General features: G+C 40.7%; 1 protein-coding gene across 5 annotated transcripts in view; it reads right to left on the bottom strand.

Annotated features, from left to right (window-relative positions):
• Window positions 1–4,496: 4,496 nt before the first annotated feature.
• The window catches only part of LOC133041079 (guanylate-binding protein 6-like), a 49,208-nt gene continuing 35,176 nt past the window's right edge, over window positions 4,497–18,528 (bottom strand). For 3 of the 5 annotated variants that reach the window (XM_061121451.1, XM_061121454.1, XM_061121453.1), the window contains 5 exons: window positions 14,478–14,690; window positions 9,673–9,775; window positions 9,249–9,352; window positions 8,208–8,332; window positions 4,497–5,152 (listed from right to left, as the gene is read on the bottom strand). In XM_061121451.1, coding sequence (XP_060977434.1) covers window positions 5,059–5,152; window positions 8,208–8,332; window positions 9,249–9,352; window positions 9,673–9,775; window positions 14,478–14,690 — 639 coding nt within the window. In that variant the 3' untranslated portion in view covers window positions 4,497–5,058. Of the gene's footprint in view, window positions 5,290–6,326; window positions 8,333–9,248; window positions 9,353–9,672; window positions 9,776–14,477; window positions 14,691–18,528 lie in introns of those variants that run through there. The other 2 variants (XM_061121456.1, XM_061121455.1) reach the window with 2 other exon arrangements.

Raw genomic sequence — 18,528 nt, 5'->3', positions numbered from 1 at the left:
CCAAAATCGAAAGGGATGTTTTTTTTTTTTTAATGGAGGCAGGAATCTGGATGAATTCCAGGAAAGACAGGGAGAGAAGTGTTCCTCCAGGCTTGGCTGGATAAACAGAACTTTGTCCCTCCTCCATAGTGGTTTGAAGGAGGTGCAAGTAATGGTGGGATGCGAGTTCAACAGTCTGTCTCTCAGGGGTGTTTTGTGAGAGAGGGAGTTTATTAATGTTTCTTCACTTGAAAAATGTTTCATTTTTTCCTTTCTCTTTCCTTTTTAAGAAGTGTTTTTAACTCGGTGATCTTTTTTTTTTCATTAGCAAAATAAATATGTGTATATAAAATCCTCAATTTTATAGCCCAGACATATTCACTATTTTTTTTTAATTGGAGAATAATTGCTTTACACTGTTGTGTTGGTTTCTGCCGCACAATAACACAAATCAGCCATAATTACATGTATATCCCCTTCCTCTTGAGCTTCATTATTATTTTGTTAGTTTTCCTCTTTTCTTTTACTAGTGTGGATCCAGATTTGGAGGTTAGGGGTTGATTCAGATTCCTTCCATTCTTTTCTGTATCCTTTAAGGCATTGTACTAACCTGTAAGTTAAAAGCTTGACTGCTCATGTTAGGGAACCAGGTTCTTTTGCCCAAGGAGCTGCAAGCCAAAACACTGAGAGCAGGAGATTTGCAGCAGAGAGTTTGTGAGGCAACCCAGTAAGGCTGAAGGACCTGTAATGTAGGTCCCCTATGGGGCAGGCGGGTCTATTCTGACTCTGATCAGCTATATTGATTTAATCTGGTTTCAGACAGTTTTGCTGTGTTACAAGAGGAAGGAGTTTTCAAACAAGTTCTTCCCTTACCTGCTCATTCTGTAAGATGAGCTCAAGAATTTCCCTTAGTCTGCAGTTTCTGTTACAGGTTTTTACCCTATGAAGCAGGGTTTCACCATCCCATTTGTATTTCAGATGAAAGTGAGGGAAAAGAAGGACAGGCAGAGTATAATCTCAAAGTCCTATGGCCAGACCTCCCCAAGAGCAAGTGCTTTGGCACATATTCCCTATGCAGACTTCTTTAGCTGAAAAAGCAGCTAGAAAAGTATAACAATCCTTAGCCAGATTGCCGTATGCTTATTTTGTAAAATAGAATGAGACCATATTTGGAGCTGCAAAGTGTGTTATAACTCTAAAGGTGTATACTACAATATCAGGGTCAGATTTTTCTAGAATTCTGAGATTTCCCTTGGTAGATTCAAGACTTGAACCCAAACTGGGAAAACTGCCGTGGCCCTGTAATCCCTCAGCCACTGAGATGCATTTAGGGGGAGACTGGGCACATGACCTAAAGCCAAATAAAGTTAATCTTTTCTCAGTTACCTGGATCCAAGAAATTTCTCTCTCTATTCCTCCCTCACTCTTGGTCTTGTTCTGGATCTCTTGATGTATTCTCTTCTGTTTTCATTAACTTTTTGTTTTTGTCAATGTGAGCATAAAGATATATGTTTCACAATGAAGACCGTAAGGCCACTTAGATATGTTTGGCTCTGAAATTTGATATATATTATACATATTATAAACATGATATATATTATTACTTACAAATAAATTTTGAGTTTTATTTTCAGTTTCCGTGGTTTGTCACTGCTTCAGGAAAGATCCTTTTAAAATTATATGCTATAGATATAATTGACAAAAGTATACTATTTTGAAAAAGTAAGAATAATTACTTAAGTAAGTAAGAATGGCATCACCAGCTCAATGGACATGAATCTGAGTGAACTTCAGGAGTTGATGATGGACAGGGAGGGCTGGCGTGCTGCAGTCCAAGGGGTTGCAAAGAGTCGGACATGGCTGAGCCACTGAACTGAAGAATGATTAAAATGTTTTCCTAAATGGAAGACTTTGGCCGCCTGATGCGAAGAGCTGACTCATTTGAAAAGACCCTGATGCTGGGAAAGATTGAGGGCAGGAGGAGAAGGGGATGACAGAGGATGAAATGGTTGGGTGGCATCACCGACTCGATGGACATGAGTTTGGGTGGACTCCCAGAGTTGGTGATGGACAGGGAGGCCTGTTGTGCTGCGGTTCATGGAGTCACAAAGAGTTGGACACCACTGAGCGACTGAACTGAACTGAACTCCAGAATGAGTGGTCTGCATCTTGCTTTAGAAATTGCGCTTGTTTGTCATCTAGTGCACTTAACTTTGTGTCTAGTGAAATTCTTGAGAGGAAGAGTCTCATTTTCACATCCTCAGAGTTTAGTGAAAGACCATGGGCTGTGGATTGACCAGCATTGTAAATAGTTCAAACCTGAAGCACTTTCAGTTCTGAAATATGAGTGCAGTTCATCAGGTGTGGAAAATGTGGGTACAAGGGAATAATAGCCTTTGGGGATAAAATTCCTAGGTTTGGGGAGCTCTAGAATGGGAGAGTGTAGCTGCTGAGGCAAAATATTTGTAAAAATGTTGCAAAACTAAAAGCACCTTGGATATTGATGAGCACAGAAATAAATTTAAAAATAGGGATTCAGGACTATAAAATTGTAAGGTGATAGACCTTTACTCCTTATTTGGCTATAATAAGTATGTCGCTCTGCTTACAAGCTGGGGTGGAGGTGTATCACCTGAGGAAGTTCAGCGTCAGTGTATCTTCAATACAAGGTAAAGGAATAACTGATAGTGTTCAAGCTAAACTCTCTTTAGAGCTCATTCTTATAGGAAAAAGTTATTTCTGGCTTAAGGTTCCTTGAACCATTTTTGATGTGTCAGAGAGTCCACATGATCAAAGTCCGCAGACTTTAACATAGTTGGGTAGGAGTTTCGGGGGAAGGTGTCTATTAGCGCTATACAGAAAGAGAAAGCAGGATCTAATACAAACCGAAGGCCCCAAGTGTCTGTGCATTCATCCACCGTTAGCCTCATTCTGTGTTGTCCATTGTTCTAAATTTTTAGGATCCACATGTACTTCACCAGGAATGGTTACCTTCTCACTCTTCTCCACTACTTTTTAAGAATATTGGAGCCAATACTCATGTCACAATTGCATTACTATAGTGAACATCTTTAACTATATATCTAATTATCTTAAACTAGTCTATCTCATTCTTGCATGAGAAGTGGTGTGGACAGCTATCAAACTGCTACTCTGTTTTGTCTTGGTGCTTACTTCGAAAGAGGGGAAAAGAAACTGCAGCCATTACCCGACAAGGACAAACTCTAGTTAGGCACAAACATTTTCTTTTTCAAAGTATTCCCAACTGTTCAATATACCCAGCTGAATTCCACTCCCTATTTTGTGCCCTTTAAATGTGCCTTATAATGATTAGCAAACAAAGGGAAGCTAATGCAGACAAATTTGGAGGAGAACATGTAAATCTCTTTAAAGCTATAGCTTTGTAGTTAGCTCCTTGTTATGCTGGCTATGACCATAGCAGGACTTCAATGTCCTTTCAAAGATGAGCCTTTTTTTTAGCTCTTGGGAATGTGTTTGGCCACTCACACAATAGAGAATGAGCTTAAGATCATGTGACATGAATTCCACTGGTTCTACCACAATCACACAGTTCAGAACTAGCTTGCCCAGTAGAATTGTGGAACACTCTCAGGAGGCAATTGAGATGCCAATTTAACCATAACTCTTGAGAGGATGGGACACCATTTTTCTGGATGTGGTCAATAACTTAAGCCCAAAGTCGATATTGGATGCTGTGTGGCCAATAGGCATAATACATGGGTTGGAGGCCAGTGGCACACAGTGTCACTCCCAGTGACTCTTTTTGGGGAAATTTGTGCTCCTTGACCTTGAAAATCTAGGTCTATGGTCCTGGAGAGGGAGTGTTTCATTGAGGGGGCACACTAAGGGCACCATTAAACCTAAAGCTATAGATACTGCCTGTTTTCTCTGGGCATCTTTTGCCAATAAAGCAGCAGGCACAGGAGCAGTTTATCATGACAATTGACTTTGATCGTCATGAAGCGGTACTATGTGATGGGAGCAGGGAGGAATATTTTGGTTAAAATACTAGCCTACGAGTCCTAAGGGCATATATGTGTCTTTGCAGACCTTGTTTTCTTGGGAGCAGAATAAAAGCACTGTTGCTGCTGTTGTTGTTATTCCGTAACTAAGTCGTGTCCAGTGCTCTTGCCTGGAGAATCCCATGGACAGTGGAGTGTGGCAGGCCACAGTTCATAGGGTCTCAAAGAGTTGGACTTTCTATTTGCATTTCTAATGAGTTCTGACAATCCATCTGTAACACTAAATAATTTCCCTAATAAATACATTCTGGGAGGACTGTGTAATACCCAGTCAACAGGCAAGAGACCCTCGTGAGCACGCCATACCCAAATCTAAGGAAAAAGGGATAGGGATGTAGAGATGTCCAGAGTGGCTCACTCTTCCTGTACTAAGTACCGTGTGAAAAAATGATTATGATGCTGCCTTCCTACAGAATTGTTCAACAAATACTTGTATAGATCTTTAATTCCATTAGCAATTAGCATATATTTATTAGTTATGAAGTCTGGAAGAGGCCTTTCACCTGGAACTTTGTCTTGAGATGAGTATAACTTTATTCCAATAGACGACCACTTAGGACTGAACATCAGAGCAATGCAGGTTCCTTTCACTCTGCTGTTAACTGTCCAGTCCCTTACTCTTGACCCCTTTCTTTCTCTAAACCATGATCACTTCATGGTGGAAACATGTATGCCTGTTTCTTGTTTGCATTACTTCTCATGTGTGTCAGGGAGATTTGATGGGAAAGCAGAAATCCTCACTGCCCCCTTTACCAGATCATCCAAACTTCTGGTATTCAGGGCATTCTTCTGGTAACACCAGAGGGTCTTTGGGGACTAGACAAGCTGCAGGACTTATTCCAGAGAGTTTGGTTAGAGAAGTGGCAACTGAGTGTTAAGAAAGCAGAGTTATCTGGTAGATGCCATGGTCTGTCAGCTTGTGGGTGTCATATTCAGTGAGAAATATATCTTCCTATCAAAAGTATAGTTTTATTTCAACAGAAGCTCCTTGAACAGCTGCTTTATGATGACAACTGGAGTATCGCCAATTACAGTATCATTGTTTGTGGGTCAAAGGTGATGGCCTCATTGCTGGATAGTTTTCTTGCAGAGAAGTTCGAGGAACCCAGAGCACGTGGGGTGTCCAGTCCCTTCCAGAGAAGAGCACAGGTTCAGACGGGTGTGCATGTACTTTCCACCCAAGTCCTTTCCGTTGTTGTTGGTGTTTTAATTGCTGAATGGTTTCCAAGTCTTCGCAACCCCTTTGACTGTACACCACTGGGCTCCTCTGTCCATGGGATTTCCCAGGCAAGAATAGTAGAAAAAAAAGAAAGAATACTTAAAATGCATTTCCATTTTCCTCTCCAGGGAATCTTCCTGACCCAGGGATCGAACCCTTGTCTCTTGCATTGGTAGACGAGTTCTTTACCAGGGAAGCCCATCCTTTTAGTACTAGTTCATAAAACTGTTCTTGATTTTGAGTGCCCTAGGCAGCAGTTAATAGAGTGAGGAAATGGCAGTTTGTGGTCCTGAGAGTGGAAGGTCATGTATTTATCCACGTACATTGTTTGAACACCTGGGGATTTCGAACACCTGGACTTTGTAGGGGAGATAAATACACAGTGAAGATCATCAAGTAGATGAGATCATGAGGCAGTAGGGGAGACAGAATATAAACAGGTTATTTCAATATCAAAATTATATGAAAATCTGTGGTCAGACTGAAACATGGTATGATGGCAGCACACAGGAGGGACACCACACCCAGTTCATTCTGAGTACAAGAGGCTAGCATTAAAGAGGTGACAAGAATACCTAAAATGTTGAGTTGAAATTGAATGAGTCTCCTTTGAATACATGATCTTTATAAATGTGCAGGAATTGTGAGGTCATTCCAGCCAACATTCCAATAGACTTTACACCTGAGAATAACTTATGGACTAGCAGTTCAGAGCCTTAATGACAACAATATCAGGATGCATTTCTGTTTCCTGCTGTAATAAGTAGATTCCTCCTATGGAGCTGAGTTTTTATTTCGCATAGTGTTTGATACTTTCATCCTGTCATAAGAACTATTCCATTCCATATATTATTATTTTTATTTCATTATTTATATTTATTTATCTTTGAGTAGGTAATAATTCATGCAAAATATAAAACCCACAGAGGAATATGTCATATGAACCTATTTCTCTCATTTTTTATCTCAGATATGCAGGTCCATTCCTGTTGTGCTCAGGGATACCTGTTTCTTTTCTATTTCCAGAAATAGAGGAAAATGTGTGTATATACTGATTATGTTTTAAATCAGTAATGCAACTTACACACTTTCTATATCTTTATTTTTTTTTCACTTATAATATATCTTGACCTCTTGATGAAGGTGAAAGAGGAGGGTGAAAAAGCTGGCTTAAAATTCAAATTTCAAAAAAAGGAAGATCATGGTATCCAATCTTGTCACTTCATGGCAAATAGATGGGGGGAAAAAATGGAAACAGTGACAGACTTTATTTTCATGGGCTCCAAAATCACAGCAGATGGTGACTTCAGCCTTGAAATGAAAAGACACTTGCTCCTAGGAAGGAAAGCTATGACAAACCTAAACAGCATGTTTAAAAGCAGAGACATCACTTTGCCAACAGAGGTCCATATAGTCAAAGCCATGGTTTTTCCAGTAGTTATGTATGGATGTGAGAGTTAGACCATAAAGAAGGTTGAATGCTAAAGAATTGATGCTTTTGAACTGTGGTGTTGAAGAAGACTGTTGAGAGTCCCTTGGGTAGCAAGGAGATCCAATCAGTCAATTCTAAAGGAAATCAACCCTGAATATTCCCTGGAAGGACTGATGCTGAAGCTGAAGCACCAATACTTTGGCCATTTGATGCAAATAGCCGACTCATTGGAAAAGACCCTGATGGTTGGAAAGATTGAGGGCAGGAGGTGAAGGGGGTGACAGAGGATGAGATGGTTGGATGACATTATCAACTCAATGGACATGAGTTTGAGCATACTCTGGCAGATAGTGAAAGACGGGGAAGCCTGGCGTGCTGCAGGCCGTAGTGTTGCAGAGTTAGACACAACTGTGCAGCTGAGCAGCAACATCTTGGAGATTGCCTCACCTTAGCACAAATAGAGTTTCCCTTTTCATTTCAGTGACTATAGAGTATTCCTGTGTAAGTGTGTCCCAGGATTTATCGCACTAGTATGTGACAGAGGGACTTTAGAGATGTTTCCAGTCTTTTGGGATCACAACAATCCCCTCAATAAATATACTACCATACATTTCTTTTTCAATTTGGGTACGTAAATGTTTAAGATAAATTTCTAAATAAGAACTTGCTGTATCAACAGTATTTTCACTTAAAGTTTGGTATATATTTGCATTAATCTTCACTCTTCCTAACATATATCAGAGACTGCTAATTTCGTGCCAAACTACTTTCTGGTCCATCTGAGAGGTGACACAGGTCCCTCCTAATTTTACCCCTCATGTCTTTTATAATCAGTAAAATTAGACATTTATATTCTCAAGTTTTTACCCATTTGAACAATGTGATTGTTGCTCTTTCCTCACTGATGTATAAGGGCTCATTATGGCTTAAAGAAATCATCTTCATACCTGTTTCATGGAGACTTTTTCTCTTATGATTTGTTTTTATACTTTTCTTAAAACTTTTCTATGAATCAATCATTACCTACTAACTTCTCCATTTCTTTAAATTAATTCAATCAAAATTAGGACTTCCCTGGTGGCTCAGATGGTAAAGCGTCTGCCTACAATGTGGGAGACCTGGGTTCAATCCTTGGGTTGGGAAGATCCCCTGGAGAAGGAAATGGCAACCCACTCCAGTACTCTTGCCTGGAAAATCCCATGGACGGAGAAGCTTGGTAGGCTACAGTCCATGGGGTCACAAAGAGTCGGACATGACTGAGCGACTTCACTTTCACTTTCAATCAAAATTACTTAGATATTTGGATTCCAGGCCCTGATTCTTCAGTAATAACTTCTTTTTATTTTTAAACTTTTCTGGATTGAAACTACCATGGCATATTCCAAAGATTAACAACTATTATATGAAATCCTTTACAATGTACTTAAGTGGAATTGTCAACTCATTTAATAATTCACATGAGATGCATCATCCCTATGCACATTGTGAAAAAAAAGCCACTTCATAAGGACATTAACACAAAAGTAAAACCTGCCAGGATTCCTGAAGTAGTAAGCACGTATTTTCATTTCTTTCAGTTACTTGTCGTAGTCTAGTTAACTCAAAATGTAATTCATCAGATTTCTTTTGAAAGTCCACATGGAGTTGTTCCATTTGCACCTATAAAAAGAAGATAGTACCCTGTTGAAAATCCAATTGTCATCTTTTTATATCTAACAACTACAGCAGCTCAGTACATGTGTCTATTTCCTACTACTTTAGATACTCTTTGATGAGTTTGTCCAGTATTTCCAAGTGTTTGAACATGGTGGGAAGTGACAGCATCCGTGGTTTAGCTTCCCAGGATCCCTCAACACCATCTCCCTGAGCAAGGAGGAGTTAGGCCTAAGTCAGGACTTAAAACTATACCAGTTATGTGGTCTAGCCCTAAGACTGCACTTTGGGAGGGAGTGTAGGTGAATTCTAAATATTTCTCAGTCCCCTTGAGGTAGGGTGACCACGCACATGTCACAAATAATGAGGTTTGCTGACTCTCTTTAGAACACTGAAACTCCAGGTTTGGACAAAGAATTTATTTACTCTAGGTGTATAAAGTGAATCAGGCAGATCTGGAAAAAATGTAGCAACTTGAAATTTTCAACATCCTATATTTGGTAGAAGTACAGTTGATACTTTTGAGAGCAGATGGGAATATTACAGGTCTCAGATGGTTGTTCTGCAAGTCCTAAGTACTCTAAGACTGGGATCCTGTTCACTTAAGTGAAGTGTGACCCTCAGTCCAGGAGCCTGGGTCGTTGTTTGTCCCTTCCAAGCCTTAGCACTGCAGAAGATGCTGAGTCTTACAGAGGTAAGTCTTCAGCACGATCCACATTGATGTTACATGAAACCTGTCTTTGGATTTCTCTTTGGGATCTGACTATAGGTCATATTTCTGTCCCTTTATTATTGAGAAACTAGCATTTTGTCCATCAGACTCTGCCCATGCCCATCTAGACTTGTGCTCCAGCACTTCCTCCTCTCTTAGAAGGTTTTCTCTTTCCATCATGAACTTCTCTATCAGTTGGGCTATACTTACCGTGTGGCTTCTCTCCTGGGCCTCCATTTTTTGATTCTTATCATTCAGTTCCTGTTTTAGCAGATCCTGTTTCATCTCTGCTGCTTGTCTTTTGGTACGTTCCTCTGTTTCACAAGAGTTTTAAACAAAAAACGGTTATGCTGAGCTATACCTTCCTGAGCTCAAAGACTAAAATGACATTAAATTGGTGGGAAGGTGTCTGACTGTTCCTGCTACCACATCAGACAACCTGCTTTGGTATATGATGTAGACACACTGATTGGATGTACATACAACCCAAACTCCCTTGTTTATTTCCACATGTAGCAGAGAGGTTCCACAGAAGAAGAGGAAGCTCTGGTTCCAGGAAGTGTTTGCTCCCACACCTGTCTAAGGGCAGCACAGGAACCACCTTCCCCTCTGAGAGCTCAGTCCTCCCCTGTACCTGCCATGGCCTTGGCCGCATCAGTGAGGGCCTGGTCTGCCTGCAGGATGGCTGCCTCTACTTCTGCCTGTGACTGCAGGAAGCTCTGGAGGACCTGGTTTGCCTGAGGAAACAACAAAGAGCAAAGACTTGTCCGGCAACATCAATATAGTATCTTCTTGGGGAAATTATTGTTCAGTGAACCTACAGACTTCTTTGGGATGGTTTTGGTCACTGCCTCCTGTTCAGTGTTACGCACCCCCATCCATAGCTCTTCAGGCACTCTGTCTAACAGATCTAATCTCTTGAATCTATTTGTCACCTCCACTGTGTAAACATCAGGGATTTGATTTAGCTCATATCTCAATGGCCTAGTACTTTTCCCTACTCAAGGGAGAAAGGTAAGTATATACCCAGCTGAATACAGAGTTCCAGAGAATAGCAAGGAGAGATAAGAAGGTTTTCTGACATGGACAATACAGAGAAACAGAGGAAAACAATAGAAGGGGAAAGACTAGAGATCTCTTCAATAAAATGGGAGATATCAAGGGAACATTTCATGCAAGGAATGGGCATAATAAAGGACAGAAGTGATAAGGACCTAATTAGAAGCAGAAGAGATTAAGAAGAGGTGACAAGAATACACAGAAGAACTATACAAGAAAGGTTCCAATGACCTGGATACCACAGTGGTGTGGTCACTCACCTAAAGCCAGACATCCTGTAGTGTGAAGTCAAATGGGCCGTAGGAAGCATTACCATGAATTAGTGGTGGTGATAGATTCCAGCTGAGCCCTTTAAAATCCTAAAAGATGATGCTGTTAAAGTGCTGCCCTCACTCCGTCAGCAAATTTGGAAAAGAACAGTGGCCACAGGAATGGAAAAGGTCAGTTTTCATTCCAACCCCAAAGAAGGGCAATGTCAAAGAATGTTCAAACTACCACACAGTTGCACTTATTTCAGATGCTAGTAAGGTTATGCTCAAAATCCTCAAGCTAGGCTTCAGCAGTACATGAACCAAGAACTTACAGATGTACAAGTAGGGTTTCAAAGAGGTCAAATTGCCAACATTTGTTGGATCATGGAGAAAGCAAGGGCATTGCAGAAAATAATCTACCTCTGCTTCATTGACTATGCTAAAGCCTTTGATTGTAAGGATCACAACAGTGTGGGAAATTCTTCAAGAGGTGGGATTACCAGTCCACCTTTTCTGTCCTCTGAGAAACCTGTATTCAAATCAAGAAGCAACGGTTAGAACTGGATATGGAAAAACAAACTGGTTCAAAGTTGGGAAAAGGAGTATGTGAAGGCTGTATATCGTCTCTCTGCTTATTTAACTTACATGCAGGGTACATCATGTGAAATGTTCGACTGGATGAAGCACAAGCTGAAATCAAGACTGCTGAGCAATATATCAACAGTCTCAGATATGCCTGTGATACCACTCTAATGGCAGAAAGTGAAGAGGAACTGAAGAGCCTCATGAGGGTGAAAGAGGAGAGTGGAAAAAGCTGGCTTAAAACCTAACATTAAAAAAAACTAAGATCACGGCTTCCAGTCCCATTGCTTCATGGCAAATAGAAAAGGAAAAAGTGGAAGCAGACAGATTTTATTTCCCTGGGCTCCAAAAGCACTGTGGATGGTGAGTGCAAAAGTGAAACTAAATATGCTTCTTCCTTGGAAGGAAAGCTATGACCAACCTAGACAACATATTAAAAAGCAGAGACATCACTTTGCTAACAAAGGTCAATACAGTCAAAGCTATGGTTTTTCCTGTAGTCATGTATGGATGTGTGAGTTGCACCCTAAAGAAGGTGGAGCACTGAAGAATTGATTCTTTAGAACTGTGGTACTGCAGAAGATTTTTTTTTTTCCATTTATTTTTATTAGTTGGAGGCTAATTACTTTATAATATTGTAGTGGTTTTTGTCATACATTGACATGAATCAGCCATGGATTTACATGTGTTCCCCATCCCGATGCCCCCTCCCACCTCCCTCTCCACCTGATCCCTCTGGGTCTTCCCAGTGCACCAGGCCCAAGCACTTGTCTCATGCATCCAACCTGGGCTGATGATCTGTTTCACCCTAGATAATATACATGTTTCAATGCTGTTCTCTCGAAACATCCCACCCTCGCCTTCTCCCACAGAGTCCAAAAGTCTGTTCTGTACATCTGTGTCTCTTTTTCTGTTTTGCATATAGGGTTATCATTACCATCTTTCTAAATTCCATATATATGTGTTAGTATACTGTATTGGTCTTTATCTTTCTGGCTTACTTCACTCTGTATAATGGGCTCCAGTTTCATCCATCTCATTAAAAGAATGAAACTACAACACTTTCTAACACCATACACAAAAATAAACTAAAATGGATTAAAGATTTAAATGTAAGACCAGAAACTATAAAACTCCTAGAGGAGAACATAGGCAAAACACTCTCCAACATGAATCACAGCAGGATCCTCTATGACCCACCTTGCAGAAGAGTCTTGAGAGTCCCTTGGACAGCAGGAGATCAAACTAGTCAACTCTCAAGGAAATCAACCCTGAATATTCATTGGAAGGACTGATGCTGCAGCTGAAGATCTAATACTTTGGCAATGTGATGTAAAGAGCTGACCCACTGAAAAAGACCCTGATGCTGGGAAAGACTGAAGGCAGGAGGAGAAGGGGGCAACAGTGGATGAGCTGTTTAGATAGCATTGCTGACTGAGTGGACATAAATTTGGGCAAACTGAAGGATATGGTGGACAGAGAAGCCTGGCAGGCTGCAGTCCATGTGATTACAAAGAGTCAAGCATGACTTAGTGACTGAACAACAGCAACGACCCTCCAGGTTTGACTCTGTAAATTCTTCACCTTTCTTCAGACCCCACAGTGGTTATAGATGCCGGAATTATGTGCAGTTGTAAAAACACCCATCCTCCATTGTTTGCAACTGCTCTACCTGCACATTGCTTTCCCTCTGACTCATGCTCACCAACCCTTTCTTTATTAAGTTATCGTTTATTGACATTTCAACTTGTAGCTTTTGCCTCTTTCTCCAGGAAGTTTTCTTAAGCTTTATTCTGAGTTCTGAATGGCTGCCAAGAACCTAACAGCTACCCTATCAGCACTACCACTTGACAGATATGGGACATTAGGTAACGTAGTTCTTTTTCCTTATGTCATATTTATCAATTTTGTAATGAAGATGATAGCAGTATCTAATCTATATTATTCTGAGAACTAAATTGATGGTCTAACCAAAACACCTAAAGTACACTTGAAGTAGTGAGTGCTCCACATACGTCAGTCATCACCATCAGTACCACTGCAATCATCCCTGTCACTATCTCTATCAGTGTGTACCTGTGTGATAATCATTGTGCCACCATATCCAATGGCTATTTGTGTGTCCTCAGGTAAGATCACAAGCTTCTTGAGAACAACTTTTCTTTAATTTTCCCTACACTTTGCAGAAAGTCCATTTTAGGGTTACTCATTTAAACATTTTATTATTTTATTTTTTACACAATTTTTAAAGGTTATACTCTATTTATAGTTAATATAAAATATTGGCTATATTTCCTGTATTTTACAGTATATCTTTGTAGCCTGTCTTACACCCAGTCACTTGTACCTCTCACCCTCACTCCTATATTGCCCCCAATCCACATTCAGTTCAGTTCAGTCATTCAGTCATGTCCGACTCTTTGCAACCCCATGAATCGACGAAAAAGCAAGAGAGTTCCACAGAAACATCTATTTCTGCTTTATTGACTATGCCAAAGCCTTCAACTGTGTGGATCACAATAAACTCTGGAAAATTCTGAAAGAGATGGGAATACCAGACCATCTGACCTGCCTCTTAAGAAACCTGTATGCAGGTCAGGAAGCAACAGTTAGAACTCGATATGGAACAACAGACTGGTTCCAAATAGGGAAAGGAATACATCAAGGCTGTATATTGTCACCCTGCTTATTTAACTTCTATGCAGAATACATCATGAGAAACGCTGGGCTGGAAGAAGCACAAGCTGGAATCAAGATTGCTAGGAGAAATGTCAATAACCTCAGATATGCAGATGACACTCCACGTTAGTAACCACTAATTTGTTCTCTATACCTGTGAGTCTTCTTTTCAATTATAACTAGTTTGTTGTATTTTTTGGATTTCACATGTAAGTGATATCATGCAGTATTGTCTTTCTCTGTCTGACATTTCTTTGAGAATAATGCCCTCCAAATCCACCCAGGTTGCCACAAATGGCAACATTTCATTCTTTTTAATAACTGAGTAGCATTCCTGTATATGCACACTCCACATCTCCTTTATCCGTTCATCTGTTGATGGACACTTATGTTGCTTCCATGTCTTGGCTATTGTAAGAAAAGATGCTATGAACATTGGGATGCTGGTATCTTTTTGATTTAGTGTTTTTTCAAAACCTATCACAGTCTTTGCTAATTGAAAGGAATGTTCTCTTTCATCTAGATTCTTGATAATAGATCCTGTCTTTACAAAAGTGAAAGTGTTAGTCATGTAGTCATATCCAACTCCTTGTGAGCCCATGGACTGTATGTAACCCATGAGGCTCCTCTCTCCTTAAAATTCTCCAGGCAAGAATACTGGAGTGGGTTGCTGTTTCCTCCTCCAGGGGATCTTCCCAACCCAGGGATTGAACCCGGATCTCCAAGCAGCTGCCAAATTATGGCTATAAAAGCTAAAAGTGTAGAACTACCACCATGCTCTGCTTTCTCTACAAAAATGGTTCAAAAGAACCAGCCAAGACCCTTTGACTCCAATCTTCTGTTCTTTCCCAATCCCCTTACTCCTCACCTTAACTCCTTTCCTGGGAATGAGTTTATAGTTCTCTTCAAACCTGCTCCTTGCTTCTAAGTAGCGACGGTGTCCTCCAGGGACAGAGAAAGTTCCTTTTGAAATACTCTTCATCAAGGGGTCTGAAAGCTTCTTAAGCTCAGCCTGACAATACTTGACAGATGCTTCTTCATCTTGCAGCAAGAAAGTTTCTTTCTTTTTCTTGATCATGACCTGTCAAGGAAATGAAGAGAAATTCAATAGAAAGAAGCTGTTAGAAGAGAAAGTCCAACTGTGATCCTCTTGAAGGAAACAGTCGCACAACACCAGGGCACATGAGAAACAGAATAATAGATAGAGTCAGGAGACTAGTTTTAGTTCTCCTGCTGCTGCTGCTAAGTCGCTTTAATCGTGTCCGGCTCTGTGCGACCCCACAGATGGCAGCCCACCAGGCTCCCCCGTCCCTGGGATTCTCCAGGCAAGAACACTGGAGTGGGTTGCCATTTCCTTCTCCAATGCAGGAAAGTGAAAAGTGAAAGTGAAGTTGCTCAGTCGTGTCCGACTCTTTGCGACCCCATGAACTACAGCCTACCAGGCTCCTCTGTCCATGGGATTTTCCAGGCAAGAGTACTGGAGTGGGGTGCCATTGCCTTCTCCAGTTTTAGTTCTAGATCTGACCAACTCTTTGTGTGACTTATAGGAAGTCTCTTAACTGTTGGCTTAGTCTGAGTATCTGTGAACTGACAGATTGGTAGCTGTGAATTCCATTGTTCTTTAACAGTAATAGGATTAATTGTGATCCATCCATCAACAATGAAAAATGGAAAGCTCAATTATGACTTGAAGTAGGGCTTCCTATGCAAACTAGGTGCTATAGATAAAGATATCTATTAATACATAGCTAATCAATTGCCTAACTTAATTAGTTAAGTATACCCAACAGAATTTTGAACTCTTTCTGAATTCTTGCTTCATTGAGGGGTTCAGTGTACGAAAATATAGGAACCTTATTTTTCACTTTTGTACTTGTAAACTATAATTGATCTGATTTTCCTCTAAGAGATTTTTTAACTGGGAGAATTGACAAAGGTAGACTAAAAGACAAAGTTTTCATGAATATGGCAATGGTAAGCAGAATTATCATCACCAAGAATTCTCTCCCTGGTATTCACATTCCTGGACCTGTAAGTAAGTTGAACATTGATTATGTCTTTCAATTCAGTTGAGTCTCTCAGTCGTCTCCGACTGTTTGTGACCCCATGAACTGCAGCAGGCCAGGCCTCCTTATCCAACACCAACTCGGGGAGCCCACCCAAACTCCTGTCCATTGAGTCGATGATGCCATCCAACCATCTCATCCTCTGTCATCCCCTTCTCTTCCTGCCCTCAATCTTTCCCAGCATCAGGGTCTTTCCAAATGAGTCAGTTCTTCTCATCAGGTGGCCAAAGTACTGGAGTTTCAGCTTCAACATCAGACCCTCTAAAGAACACCCAGGACTGATCTCCTTTAGGATGGACTGGTTGGATCTCCTTGCAATCCAAGGGACTCTCAAGAGTCTTCTCCAACACCACAGTTTAAAGGCATCAATTCTTCGGTGCTCAGCCGTCTTTATAGTCCAATACATGACCACTTGGAAAACCATAGCCTTGACTAGATGGACCTTTGTCGGCGAAGTAATATCTCTGCTTTTTAATATGCTGTCTAGGTTGGTCATAACTTTACTTCCAAGGAGCAAGTGTCTTTTAATTTCATGGCTGCAGTCACCATCCGCAGTGATTTTGGAGTCCAAAAAAATAAAGTCCGTCACTCTTTCCACTGTTTCCCCATCTATTTCCCATGAGGTGATGGAACCAGATGCCACCATCTTAGTTTTCTGAATGTTGAGTTTTAAGCCAACTTTTTCACTCTCCTCTTTCTCTTTCATCAAGACGCTCTTTAGTTTTTCTTCACTTTCTGCCATAAGGGTGGTGTCATCTGCATTTCTGAGGTTTTTGATATTTCTCTCGACAATCTTGATTCCACCTTGTGCTTCCTCCAGCCCAGCATTTCTCATGATGTACTCTGCATATAAGTCAAACAAGCAGGGTGACAATATGCAGCTTTGACATACTCCTTTTCCTATTTGGAACCAGTCTGTTGGTCCATGTCCAGTTCTAACTGTTGCTTCCTGACCTGCATACAGGTTTCTCAAGAGGCAGGTCAGGTGGTCTGGTATTCCCATCTCTTTCAGAATTTTCCACAGTTTATTGTGACCCCCACAGTCAAAGGCTTTGGCATAGTCAATAAAGCAGAAATAGATGTTTTTCTGAAACTCTCTTGCTTTTTCGATGATCCAGAAGATGTTGACAATTTGAGCTCTGGTTCCTCTGCCTTTTCTAAAACCAGCTTGAGCATCTGGAAGTTCACTGTTCACGTATTGTTGAAGCCTGGCTTGGAGAATTTTGAGCGTTATTTTACCAGCGTGTGAGGTGAGTGCAATTGTGTGGTAGTTTGAGCATTCTTTGGTATTTCCTTTCTTTGGGATTGGAGTGAAAACTGACCTTTTCCAGTCCTGTGGCCACTGCTGAGTTTTCCAAATTTGCTGACATATTGAGTGCAACACTTTCACAGCATCATCTTTTAAGACTTGAAATAGCTCAACTGGAATTCCATCATCTCCACTAGCTTTGATAGTCTTGATGCTTCCTAAGGCCCACTTGACTTCACATTCCAGGATGTCTGGCTCTAGGTGAGTGATCACACCATTGTGATTAACTGGGTCGTGAAGATCTTTTCTGTACAGTTCTTCTGTGTATTCTTGCCACCTCTTCCTAATATCTTCTGCTTCTGTTAGGTCCATAGCATTTCTGTCCTTTATTGAGCCCATCTTTGCATGAAATATTCCCTTGGTATCTCTAATTTTCTTGAAGAGATCTCTAGTCTTTCCCATTCTGTTGTTTTCCTCTATTTCTTTGCATTGATCACTGAGAAAGGCTTTCTTATCTCTCCTTGCTATTCTTTGGAACTCTGCAGTCAAATGTATATAACTTTCCTTTTCTCCTTTGCTTTTCACTTCTCTTCTTTTCACAGCTATTTGTAGGGCCTCGTCAGACTGCCATTTTGCTTTTTTGCATTTCTTTTTCCTGGGGATGGTTTTGATTCCTGACTCCTATACAATGTTACAATCCTCTGTCCATAGTTCATCAGGCACTCTGTCTATCAGATCTAGTCCCTTAAATCTATTTGTCACTTCCACTGTATAAGCATAAGGGATTTGATTTAGGTCATACCTGAATGGTTTTAGAAAAGGCAGAGGAACCAGAAATCAAATTGCCAACATCACTGGATCATCGAAAAAGCAAGAGAGTTTCAGAAAAACATCCATTTCTGCTTTATTGACTATGCCAAAGCCTTTGACTGTGGGGGTCACAATAAACTGTGGAAAATTCTGAAAGAGATGGGAATACCAGACCACCTGACCTGCCTCTTAAGAAACCTGTATGCAGGTCAGGAAGCAACAGTTAGAACTGGACATGGACCAACAGACTGGTTCCAAATAGGAAAAGGAGTATGTCAAGGCTGTATATTGTCACCCTGCTTGTTTAACTTATATGCAGAGTACATCATGAGAAATGCTGGGCTGGAGGAAGCACAAGGTGGAATCAAGATTGTCTGGGAGAAATATCAGAAACCTTAGAAATGCAGATGACACCACCCTTATGGCAGAAAGTGAATAACTAATGAGCCGCTTGATGAAAGAGAAAGAGGAGAGTGAAAAAGTTGGCTTAAAACTCAACATTAAGAAAACTAAGATGGTGGCATCTGGTTCCATCACCTCATGGCAAGTAGATGGGGAAACAGTGTACACAGTGGCTGACTTTATTTTTTTGGGCTCCAAAATCACTGCAGATGGTGATTGCAGCCGTGAAATTAAAAGACACTTGCTCCTTGGAAGGAAAGTTATGACCAACCTGGTTAGCATATTAAAAAGCAGAGATGTTACTTTGCCGACAAAAGCCGTCTAGTCAAGGCTATGGCTTTTCCAGTGGTCATGTATGGATGTGAGAATTGGACTATAAAGATGGCTGAGTG

This window comes from Dama dama, chromosome 20 (genome assembly GCF_033118175.1).
Source record: "Dama dama isolate Ldn47 chromosome 20, ASM3311817v1, whole genome shotgun sequence".
Lineage (NCBI taxonomy): Eukaryota > Metazoa > Chordata > Mammalia > Artiodactyla > Cervidae > Dama > Dama dama.
This window is presented reverse-complemented; position numbering and strand designations above follow the sequence as displayed.